The sequence below is a fragment of the Coturnix japonica genome, chromosome 10, assembly GCF_001577835.2.
Source record: "Coturnix japonica isolate 7356 chromosome 10, Coturnix japonica 2.1, whole genome shotgun sequence".
NCBI classification, from domain to species: domain Eukaryota; kingdom Metazoa; phylum Chordata; class Aves; order Galliformes; family Phasianidae; genus Coturnix; species Coturnix japonica.
The window spans coordinates 17,532,986-17,544,714 of NC_029525.1; the positions used below are offsets into that span (position 1 = coordinate 17,532,986).

At 53.0% G+C, this 11,729-nt stretch overlaps 2 protein-coding genes across 8 annotated transcripts in view; both read left to right on the forward strand.

Annotated features, from left to right (window-relative positions):
* Positions 1-260: 260 nt before the first annotated feature.
* On the forward strand, positions 261-7,281 carry PAQR5 (progestin and adipoQ receptor family member 5). Its single transcript, XM_015873431.2, has 9 exons — positions 261-651; positions 2,335-2,375; positions 2,609-2,780; positions 2,903-3,030; positions 3,105-3,307; positions 3,491-3,617; positions 5,136-5,232; positions 5,521-5,662; positions 5,802-7,281. Exons 3-9 carry the CDS (start codon positions 2,730-2,732, stop codon positions 6,035-6,037), a joined length of 984 nt encoding a protein of 327 aa, XP_015728917.2. The 5' UTR covers positions 261-651; positions 2,335-2,375; positions 2,609-2,729; the 3' UTR covers positions 6,038-7,281.
* A 352-nt stretch (positions 7,282-7,633) lies between these two features.
* Positions 7,634-11,729, forward strand: part of KIF23 (kinesin family member 23) — a 17,700-nt gene continuing 13,604 nt past the window's right edge. For 5 of the 7 annotated variants that reach the window (XM_015873423.1, XM_015873425.1, XM_015873430.1 and 2 more), the window contains exons 1-5: positions 7,635-7,769; positions 7,866-7,935; positions 8,232-8,360; positions 10,132-10,237; positions 11,068-11,204. In XM_015873423.1, the coding sequence (XP_015728909.1) occupies positions 7,759-7,769; positions 7,866-7,935; positions 8,232-8,360; positions 10,132-10,237; positions 11,068-11,204 (453 nt within the window). In that variant the 5' untranslated portion in view covers positions 7,635-7,758. Of the gene's footprint in view, positions 7,770-7,865; positions 7,936-8,231; positions 8,361-10,131; positions 10,238-11,067; positions 11,205-11,729 lie in introns of all 7 variants that reach the window. The other 2 variants (XM_015873427.2, XM_015873424.2) reach the window with 1 other exon arrangement.

The window sequence follows — 11,729 nt, forward strand, 5'->3', positions numbered from 1 at the left end:
GGGTATGTCCGCATGCCATTCCTTCGGCTCTTTACAGTAATGGCCACGCAGAGCTCTCCAGTGACTCCCAGTCCTCTCTAGGAACGCCGTGAGCTCCGCAGAGCTGCATTAAGAGCAGTGAACGCGCGGGGACTCGGCGCAGCCCCGATGGAGCGATGTGCGAACACCTCTGTGCAGCAGCACGGCCCTCCCTGCAGCTCGCTTTGCACTTTTCCAGTCTCCTTGGAGACAGTTGAGCAACTTTCTGCTCTTTTCCGGTGCTGGAGCGGCGGGGCCGGGAGCAGCGCGCAGGGAGCAGCCTGGCAGGGAGCATTTTTCCTGCTTCCTCCCAGCCCGGTTGAAGCCGATGGGAGCGCGATCCGACGGAGTTTGGCTGCGGCGATTTCCGGTGGTGTTTTGTTGTGGGTTTTATTTTTCTCCCCCATTCCCTTCGCACCCCGCCAGCACTTCTTGGCTCCATCCCAACCTCGAGCTCTGACCTCCCCGCGTCCTTCCCTCGCCCAGCGGGATCCGTCCCCAGGCGGCCCCGTCCCGTCCCACCGCCCCCTCCCATGCGGCTCCATCGCTGGGCCATGCGGGCTGTGTTTGTACACAGATGAGCAACAGCTCGGCGCCAGCGCGGCATCGCCCAGCCCTGCGCCCGGCCGCTGTGTAAGTACGGCACGCTTCGCTTCGCCCCGCTCCGCCGCTGCGCTTTGTGCTGCTGTCCCAAGGGCTGCTGTGCTGCTGTGCTGCTGCTGTGCTGCTGCTTTCTGGCCTTGCAAGGCCGGGGAATGTGGGGTTTTGCGTGTGGGGCAGATGGAAGTCTTGGCGGAGAGGCGCTGTGGGTACCCAGCTTGGCTTGGGTACCGCTGAGCTGCTTGTGCACAACCCAATGGTGCCAGCGGTCCCTGCGCAGCTCCTGCTCTGTGGCTCAGCCCGTCCTGCTCTTGTGCTGCTCTAAAAGTTAACAATTAACAGCTAGAATTCCTTCCCCTTCATTGACACACGCGGCTCCAAGCGCGCACTGAGCCAATAGGGATGTGTTGGGGCTGAGTGTGGCTGTGGGGATGGAGAGAAAGGAGGAGGAACAGGGGGAGGAAGAGGAGGTGGAGTAGGGTGTATTAGCAGCACGCCTCCGGGCCTTGCAGCTTGCTGCCACAGAGGTCGCAACTCAACACATGTCCATCCTTCCCACCAGGGTGATGTCCCCCATCCCTGCCCCATTGCCTGCGTCTCACTGAACGCACCCTTGGAGCAGGAAGGAGTGGGGCTGCAGGGTGTGCCGCCTCAGCCCAGTGACTCATTTTGCTCACAAAAACACAAACTGGTTGCTGCAGCTGGGGAGCTCCCTGCTGAGAGAGGCCGGGTCCCTCTGGCTGTCACCAGGCGCTGTCCCCACCGCGACACCCACAGCCAACTCAATGTTGGGAGGAGGAAGCTTTGCAGCCACCCATCATTTTCTCATCGTTTCTCAGTTCACTGAAGTCACTTTGTCACCCTGAGCACCCCTATGGCACTCAGAGAAGTTATGCATGCAATGGGATAGTGCTCATAGTGCTGTGCTACTCCTGGCTGTTCCTTCTAGCCAGGCAAGAGCAGAAGACGCGTGGATGCATGGGCAGACATCCCTGTCCCCATCCCCACCCTGTCCCCATTCCTGTCTCTCTCTGCATTCCTGCCCCTGCCCCTACCCCCATTGCCATCCCTGTTTTGCACTCTTGCAAACCCAGCTGCTGCCCCCATGTATTTGCAGCCCAGCGCGTGCCTGGTGCCAGCTCGTCACACAGCTCACACCTTCTTATCTCCAAGATAAGAAAAAGTATTTTTTGTTCCATCCCATCGTTGAGCTCATTTGTGTTCCTATCAGTGGGGACGGGAGCAGGCAGAGCTCTGTGCCTTTGCTGGGGGAGAATGCAAATACTTGCACGCTGCTGGTGCAACAGCCAAGAGAAAGGTCCCAACTGGAGACTAATCTTTAACTAAAGGCATTTCCAACTTCATTCCGTGTCAGGTTTATTGCTCTCTCGCCTCGTTAATTTTTCCCTTGTTAACCACCTCCTGGCTGCTGTCCTTCCTGGGCACCCCCTGTGCCCCCAGCCCTGTCTGCAGGGATCAGGGCACAGTCTGGGCAGGGGCACACAGTGGGAAGCACTGGCAGAGGGGAGCAAAGGGCTGCAGTGGGGCTCTGAGGCTGCTCTGTGCAGCAGCAAGGTGTGACGAATCCCCGCTCGGGGAGGTTATGGGGAGGGCGAGGAGGAGGCGTGGGTGCAGTGGGGCACATAGCAGGGTGCTGCCCACAGCTCTGCTGCTCTCCACCCTGGGAATTCAGCCTTCTTCACCTTTACTCCACAGCCCCGCGGTGCAGGCAGGAAGCGGAGAGACGGTGCAGTTGGGTAAGTGCTGAAGGTGCCGGGATTGCTCCGTGTTCCCCGGTGTCTGATGGGGAGTGGGCAGATGGGGAGAGCCCCACATCCCCCACTTCACCCTGTCCCTCTATGAGAGGCAGTGGGGGGGGCCCAGAAGCCCCATGCTGACTGCAGGTGGGGCCACCCTCCATCCCCAGCATCCACACCCTCAGCACTGGTGAGTTGGAGACCACATCCCCACCAATGCTCGTGTTCCGCAGGACACCCATCCTGAGCTCAGAGCCATCGCCACGGGGCAGCCACATCCCCACCACTCCCGGTGCCATCCCCAGGGCAGGGATGTGAGGCACCGTCCCACGGAGCCGCAGTCCCGACGGCGCGATGCTGAGCCTGAAGCTGCCCCGACTGCTCAGCATCCACCAAGTGCCTAAGGTCAGAGAGCAGCTTCCACCCCCTGGGGCTGGGAGGGATGCAGGACCCTCACCCTGCATACAGGGTGCTGATGGCCAGACCTCCCCTTGGGGGACGCTGTGCCACCGCTCTGCACCTCGCAGGGGTACCAGGAGCAGGGCATCCTCTGTGGGTACCGCCCCCCGAGGATCTCAGCAGCCGACTGCGTCCTCAGCGCCTTCCAGATGACCAACGAAACACTCAACATCTGGACCCACTTCCTCCCTGCATGGTGCGTCTCATGGCCATCAGTGCGCCGTTGGGGCAGGGGATGCACCAGGTGTGATGCTCATTCTGTGCTCACAGGTACTTTGTGTGGATGCTGGTGGGGCGGCTGTGGGGGCCGGGGGGCCGGGACCCCCCTGCCTGGCCACTGCTTGCCTACCTGCTGAGCTGCTGCATCTACCCACTGGCCTCCAGCTGTGCCCACACCTTCAGCCCCATGTCGGCCCGTGCCCGGCACATCTGCTACTTCTTTGACTACGCGGCGCTCAGCATGTACAGCTTGGGTAAGGATGGGGGGGTTCACCCTGGGATACGGAACCTGCAGGAAATTCTGTGGGGATGTGAGGGTTTGGGGTGCAGCCACGCGGCACTGCTGGCCCATACAGTAGTGAAATGGGATTTGGGGTTTGGAGAGCACCCGTTGGGCACAGGGCACCTCCCCTCTATGTCCTCCCATCCTCCTCCAGGTTCTGCCCTGGCGTATTCAGCGTATGTGTTCCCAGAAGAATGGGTTGGTAGCACCTTCCACTGCTGCTACGTCCCCGTTGCAGTGTTCAACACGGTGCTGAGCACCAGCCTGGCCTGCTACTCCAGGTGCGTGCCCTCCCCTGTACCTCCCCAATTGCTTCAGCATAATCATTAATTAGTGTCACGAATGGAGCTTTGGAACTACTAGTCTGTGTTGTAACAAGGCAGGGGAAGAAGAGAGCTTTGTGCTGCTGCATGCTGGCACCAGGAGAGCATGAGAAAGAGAATGCAAAACAACTGCTTTAATTTTGGAAAGCCCAAGAGGTATTTTTGCACGGTGCATGGCTCCAGCTGTGTTACAGAGCTGCAAGGAGGGACTGCAGCCCTCCTGCATCAGTTTTTGGCTCCCGAGCAGACTCGGACCATTTGTTTGGAATAACTCTAAAAAATACCTGAGTGGCTCAGCTGCATTCCAGCTGCACGCTCAGTGCTGGGTATTTTGCTGTCAGTTCCTGGCTGATCACCTCTGTCACACAACCAGCATGGCTGGGTGGGCAGCGCACGCGGATGGGCTGCAATGAACATGGTTGGCCTTCTTGCGATGCACCCCACAGGAGCAGCAGCCCTACAAGGGCTCCTTTCATGCCTGTGGGTTTGGAGTCTCCCGCACAGAGCAGACAAACCTGTCTGTGCTTCCTTGCTGCAGCAGAAGCCATTCCTGGCCGTGAATGGGGCCCTGTGCTGTTCCTGGCTGCCTGCCCCATATTTTGGCACCAGGAGGTACCGTGAGGTCTGGATCTGGTCAGGGAGAGCCCCACTGCTCCACTGCTGCCTTATTTTGGGGATGGCTCTTCAGTTACTGTGTGATTTCAGCCATTCCAGTGCTTCACCGGTGTTAATTTCCTGGCAACACAATGTAGAATATCACTCCCCATCCAGACACAGGCTTTCTGCCTCAGATATGGCATGATGATAACCAGCAGGCTCCTACATCTCTTATAAGGGAGATACCAGAAAAAAAGCCACTGGTTAAATTAAAGAACTCTCAGATTTCAGTCACTCTCTCTGTGCATTCTCCAAAATGACAATTGCAGACTCTTGGCAGGGTGTGAGACAGAAGCACACGGAGACGTTCCATGCCTCTCAGGCACAAGATGCAATACAGCTTAATTAACAAACATCGCTGACTGCAGCCTGGGAGCTGCAATACCACAAAGCATGGTGGGGCCCAAAGCAAGGCAAGACCTAAAGCAAGGCAAGATCCAAAGCACAGCAGGTCCGAAAGCAATGCAGGAGCATCCTGCTTGCACTCCCAGCTCTTACAGCTTGGATCATAAACCAAGAGTGAGAATTCAGTTAGTGACAGCAGGGGTGGCAGTTGTTTGCTGCTGATGGGAAACAGTGAGCGAGCAGCAGCAAAAATCAGCAGCAAAATCAGGAGAGGGTGAAAAGGAGTTGCTTCCTGGTGTGCCCAAAGAGATGGATGGAATGTGCCAAGGGTGGCAGCTGGAAAGGTGGTCTGGGGGTCACAGCAGGAGGGTGAGGGCATCATGCAGCACACTGCAGCTCTGTGATGGTGGCAGCGGTGGCCAGCAGATCCCAGCACTGCTGCAGCCTCACTTGGTGCTGCTCTGCTCTTTGCAGGTTCCTGGAGCTGGAGCGGCCGTGGCTCAGCAAGGTGTCCCGCACGCTGGCCTTCGTGTACCCGTACCTCTTCGACAGCATTCCGCTCTTCTACAGGGTATGCTCACTGCTCGGCCTGCAGGCACTTGGGAGAACACGTCCTTGTTTAAAAAGACCAACAAGCTCCTGCAGGAAAAGAGATTGTGTTCTTTTTCCCTGCACCCATCCAGGCGCGGCCACTCATTGAAGCTGCGTTTTGCTGTCACATCATAGTCACAGGCCGGTGGCTTGGCTTGGGAGGGGCTTTAATGTCTTTGGGGTGGGCATTTTGCTTTGGGGTGGGGCTGGTGATGCTGGGACGCTGGGGGCCAAACGTCTCGCTCTGTCCCACCCTCATCTCCTTTAGTTCTATCTGTGTGCGGTGCGGAGCTGTGCGGATCCCACAGTAGCTGCCCACTACAGGCACACGGCCTTTGCCTTCCTCACCTGCTTCATCTTCGCCACCCACCTGCCCGAGAGGCTGGCACCGGGGCACTTCGACTACATCGGTAAGCAGCAGGAGGCTGAGCTCTGCTTCCTCGTCAGGCAGAACGAACCTTTATAAACACAGCCCCAGGAGGCCGTGTGTCTGGAGGTTGAATTTGAACAAAGCTTGAGTTTCCTTGAGTACTTTTGGCTTCCCCGCAGGGCACAGCCACCAGGTGTTCCATGTCTGCGGCATCCTGGGCACGCACTTCCAGCTGGAAGCCATCCTGATGGACATGAGTGAGAGGCAGGCACGGCTCCCAGCCACGTCGCTGCTGCAGGCGCTGGCACCCATGGGCACCTGCATGGCCGTTGGGTTGGCGGTCATTGCACAATGCTCTGCTCAGCTCTGCCGGGCACCAGAGCCCTCACACAGGGACAAGCTGCATGGGCAGTAGGGCACCCGGTCTGTAGGATGCGGGGTCCTGGTTTGCTGCTGTAACAAGACAGAAGGTGGACAACTGATGTATGGGGTGAATGCAGCTCTATGGGAAATGCTTGTTGGCCAGTCCTTGAGGGTGAAACATATTGCACTGGTGTTTGTACATATGGCTTTCAGGCTGGGGATGGGTTATGAAATGCTTTTAATCGAGCTGATATTTCATCACAGGAAATATTTATAATAATCTTTAACGTTCTTTTTTTTTTTTTTTTTCCTCATAAGGGAGATATGTGCCAATGCTTTCCAGAGCAACAGGCATTCACCAGTTCCGCCTTATGGAGGGGCACTGGTGTCCTTGCTGTCAGGGAGAGTGGTTTGAAACTGAGAGATGTGGTCAGACGTTAGGGGGAGATCCTTTACCCAACAGCAGTGAGGTGCTGGCACTGCTGCCCACAGCTGAGCTTGCCCCATTGCTGGAGGTGCCCAAGGCTGGAGATGGGGCTCTGGGTGACCTGCTCAACACCTCCATGGCAGCAGGTTTGAACTGGGTGTGCTTTGGGGTCCCATCCACCCCATGCATTCTGTGATCCCACAATCAGCAGCAGAGTCTCACAGCAGGATGTGGACGCTGTGCAGGTCCCGGGGCTGAGCCCAACATTCCTGGTGCTGGGGGTATAACCCCAACTATCTGACACTCCACTCAAGTGCCTACCCAACATGGGGCTGGGGCAGACCACAGCCTGCCTTACATTCGTTTCAAGGCAATACCCAGGGCACCTCTGTTCTGTGTGTGTCAAGCAGCCTTCCCAAGGGTTTGGCTTCTCCAAGAACACATGGAATAACTCCTCAGGGCTTTGAGGCTGCTTGTCACTGGGCTGTTACTTGGTGTCACCCAGCACCTCAGACGTGATGCAGTGATGCCTGTGGAGCACTATCTCTCAGTAACCATACGGGTGTATAACAGGCTTTGTGTGTAATTACCTCTTGGAGGTAGAAGATGCACTTTGCAGTGACAAGATATGACGGGGCTACTAAGTCTTCTGGTAACAAACTCCTTTGAAAGCTGATCAATGTATTAATATATGAGCACTGGAACGTAATTGATTGTTCAACACCAAGAGAGGACACTAACAGGGCGACGGCACTGATGTATTTGTATGTACATCAATATAAATCTAACCTGATTTGATTCTGTTTCTGCCTGTGAACATAACAGCTGTGGAGATGGTTGTTAATAATTGTAAAGCTTATTTACCTCGAGTCCATGTGTGTAGGGAATGAAACCTGGCTGTGTCCACCCGGTGTCCATCATTCTGCTCCTTGGCTTAGGTTGGCTTTGGGCCTCTGAGGGCCTGGTTGGCTCCTGGGGCATCTCACGTCTCGTTCAGCTGGATCCGGCCCTGAGAATCATTTTGATGGCCTGCACTGTACTCACATCTGGAAATAAAAGCTTCGGGGCAGATCGCAATGGATAAATGGGATTTATGGCTTCTTCCTACCGCCCCTCCCACACCCCCACACCGACAGGGGGCGCTGTGGCCGGTGCTGTTACCATAGCAACGCTTGAGGCCTACACCCCAGGGCGGGGATGGGCGGTGGCTCCCCCCGACGTAATGCTGCGTGGTGACGTCACGCGAGACGCGCGCGCTGATTGGTTGGATTTGAACTGAACGGGCGCGCGGCCGCCGGGTGAGGCAGCGCGGAGTTGGGGGCCGCAGGTGGACGCTGACCCGCACCATGAAGGCGGCGTAAGTCCAGCCCGGGCCTTTAGGCCGGGCCGACTCGGTTCGTTCCGGTCCCACGCGGTGTCCGGGCCGCCCCTCACGCCTCGTTCCTTCCCACAGGAGGGTCAAGACCCCGCGGAGGCCGGCGCTGAAGAAGCCGGCGCCGTCCGGCCTGAAGGACCCTGTGGGGGTGAGTGTGGAGACTCGGGGGGCAGCAGGCCGGACCAGGCCGCGCTGTGCTGTATTGTGTTGTGTTGTGTTGTATTGTGTTGTGTTGTGTTGTGTTGTATTGTGTTGTGTTGTACTGTGTTGTGTTGTATTGTGTTGTGTTGTATTGTGTTGTATTGTGTTGTGTTGTATTGTGTTGTATTGTGTTGTATTGTGTTGTATTGTGTTGTATTGTGTTGTATTGTGTTGTATTGTGTTGTGTTGTGTTGTGTTGTGTTGTGTTGTGTTGCGTTGGGGCTCAGCTGTGTCCTCCCATAGGTGTACTGCAGGGTGCGGCCGCTGAGCCGTCCGGATCAGGAGTGCTGCATCGAGGTGATCAACGAGAACACGGTGCAGATCCACCCACCCGACGGATACAGGATATTCCGCAACGGGGAGTACCGGGAGGTAACGGCCTGAAGGGCTCCTGACCCTGCTGCTGGGGGTCCCACTCCTGACCCTGCTGCCGTGGGCCCTGTGCAGGTGGTGCTCTGAGAGAAGAGAGTTTTCCAATCCCCAAAGCCCCTTTGGAGCAGGAATGTATAGTTTCCATCCTTCAGCATCGATATATAGAATCACTATGTGGATGAGAAGAGTAGAAAAGCTCTCTGAGCTCCTCAAGCCCACCCCAGCCTACCATGCCCGTTGCCCGTGTCCCACATCTCCATGTCTGTCCTATGGATGCTTCCAGGGGTGGTGACCTCACCACTGCCCTGTGCTGCTGCATCATTGCTCTTACAGAGGAGAAATATCTCCTGATAACCAGCCTAAACCTGTGGTGCAACTTCAGGCCATCACCTCTTGTTGCATTTACTTTTGAGCAGGAGCTGACCCCCACCTCACCACAACCTCCTTTCGGGGATAATAAAAAGTAATGAGGTCTCCCCTGAGTTTCCCCCTGACTGATAATCCCAGTTCCCTCTTCTGCTCTCCTTAAGGCTCCATTCCTTCACAGCTTTGTTGCCCTTCTTGGACAGGCTTCGGGGCCTCAGTGGCTCTCTGCACGGCCTATATGCAAAAGGGCTTCTGCAGGGTGGAAGGGTGAGAGCAAAAGGGGAAAAAAGCTAAATCTGGCAAAAGTAGGATTTGTTAATAGAGCTCTGATTCTTAGAAACCAGCTCTAAGCAATATCAGGCACATGCAAGGTAGGAGATGGTATATCCTTAATGTCAGCAAAGAGCAACGTTTCTCTGTGTGTACCAAAGGGGAAAGCTGTAGTTAATGTATAAAGAGAGAAGAGTGTGTGGGCTGTTTTCTTCTCCCTGTAACTAGTGAGATGCATAAATGGCACAACGCTGTGCCGTGGAGGATCAGAGTGGATATCAGGAAACATTTATTTACTTTGAAGGTGGTTAAATCCTGGAATGGGCTCCCTAACAGGGTGGGTGGTGTCCTGTGGCTGTCAGTGGGCGATACCCTCAGTGATAGGCTTTAGCTTTTGGTTAACACTGATGAGGTCAGGCAGTTGGATTCAATCTTTGTAGGTTCCTTCTATCCAAAGTGTTTTGAAGTGGTGAAATGGTGTAAAGTAGGAAGGAGGTGGCAGGTCACTTATGGCAAGCATTTATTGTGTTTACTGGAAAGGGGACTTCAGGGCATGTGTACAGATTGAGGAGTTAGAGTGCTATAGCTCTGAGCACGGTTTGGTTGTGAAATGGCTAATTACAGGTTCCCAACAAAGTGCTATAGTTCAGTGTGACACAATCTCAACCACATTGCAAACCTGTGACTGGTAACAGGCTGGGCTGGGAAAAGACATGAACTTAAAAGCAAGAATATGAAATTCTAGAACAGAATGACTTGATCCATTGTGGGTGTCCTTGGTGTTCCTTCAGTACCTGTGTAGATGAAGGTTGGGGGTCAAACAGAAACTTGAACTTGAAACTGAAGGTTGTGAGCTCTTCTATTTGCATGTGAGGTCAGGCTTTCTGATCACTATTGTTATTGGTGGACGTAAGCTCTATGAAAACCAGAGGTTGCTGTTCTTTGTTATACAAACTTAAGCAATTATTAGAGGAGCTATAGTAAAGCAACTGTGTGTGTTCAAACATAGGTGTAATCTTAAAGCAGTTTCTTTGTCATTCTATTGAGCTAAGGGAAAAAGAATGAAGCATTTGAAGCAAGGAACTTCTGGGCAGGGGAACTTAAGACTTAGGGTGATGTGTCTCCTTTACTTCAGACGCAGTATTCATTTAAGGAAGTGTTTGGTACCCTCGTTCCTCAAAAGGAGCTTTTTGATGTTGTGGCCAAACCTCTCGTTGAAGATCTCATTCGTGGGAAAAACGGTAAGGGCTTCCTTGTTTTCTGTCATGTCTTTGTGTGTCTTTTTGTGTTGTTATGATTTTGTATGTCTTAAGGTTTCTTAGCTTGTCTAGGCAAAATATATACATCTATCTTTATATATAGATTTTTTAATATATATATATATATATATATACATGGCCATCCATACAAGGCCAGGTTGGATGGGGCCCTGGGCAACCTGGTCTAGTAAATGGGGAGGTTGGTGGCCCTGCCTGGCAGGGGGGCTGGAGATTCATGATCCTTGAGGTCCCTTCCAACCCAGGCCATTCCGTGATACACCTTATTTGCAATGGAAACAGCTGTGGTTTAGCTCCCCTGTCCAACTTCCTAGGAGCGTGTAATGCTGTGCATGCTTTGTGTGTCCAGGTGTAATTTTTTTGTGCGCTGTTAATTGAAGAAACGCTTTTTTTTTCATTGGAAAGATGTGAGTTACTCTCTTAAAGACTGACTATAGAAACAAGTCAGTTTGTCCTGTGTGTGCATTGATACCTTGAGTTATCTGGTTAATGCCAAGCTCCCTTGTAACAGCCAAAGTAAATCAGATTGCTACACCTGGGGCTTAGTGGCTACATTTGTTTTCGTTTCCAAATGCAGGATCCCAAAACAGGGCAAGTAATTAGCAGTTGAAGTGTACTTCAGTAAGATGGTCAGTATTTGACTAAGAGTGGTGTTTGCTGGGCTGGGGTGAATGTACTGATAGCTCAGCATAAGTCTTTTTTCATAAGAACTTTTTACCCAAGAAACACCGTGAATGTAACTGATGCTTTTTGAGGCTGTAAGGATGATTACAGGACTCTTCTGTCTCCTTTAGGTCTCCTTTTTACATATGGGGTGACAGGCAGTGGGAAAACTCACACTATGACAGGATCTCCTGGTGATGGAGGACTTCTCCCACGGTGTTTGGCTATGATCTTCAACAGCATAGGACCATTCCAAGCCAAGAGATTCGTGAGTAGTTTTGTACCAAATTCTCCACTCTGCTGCTCACAACAACCTAAGGCACTGTTCAGAATGCCTCCTGTCTTAAACAACAACAGAAGATACCCCAAAAAATTAGGGGGTTTCTGAAGCAGAACCAAGGAGACAGGCCTGGTGTCTAGGACAGGCATATCAAGAAGACATATGATCTAACTACTCTTCTAATCATTACTCATTTCTTAATTACTTCTGTAAAAAAAAAAAAAAAAATAAAGGAGAATCTGAGTGATTATTTCCTGCTACTTTTGTATCTTAAGGCAAATCTCATTCTGTATTTGAAGTAATATAGAAAATGTTTGGCTTTTCTTTTGTTCAGAAGTCTTTTTTTTTTTTTTTTTTTTTTTTTTAAAAAAAAGGAAGGAAAAAGAAAGAAAACATTTCCTGAGTAGCATGCTGCGAGGGCAGCCTTTGTGAAATATTTGTGTTTTTTAAGTACCTGTTTTCTGTCAAATGTACTTGGAATTAACAAGCAGATTGGGTGTTAGTGAGGGGGTG

Coding starts and splice junctions, on each gene's coding strand:
- PAQR5 (XM_015873431.2), top strand. CDS start 2,730: ATGCTGAGCCTGAAGCTGCCCCGACTGCTCAGCATCCACCAAGTGCCT. Junction 3,618..5,135: donor AGCCTGGCCTGCTACTCCAG/GTGCGTGCCCTC, acceptor TGCTCTTTGCAG/GTTCCTGGAGCTGGAGCGGC. Junction 5,233..5,520: donor GCATTCCGCTCTTCTACAGG/GTATGCTCACTG, acceptor CATCTCCTTTAG/TTCTATCTGTGTGCGGTGCG.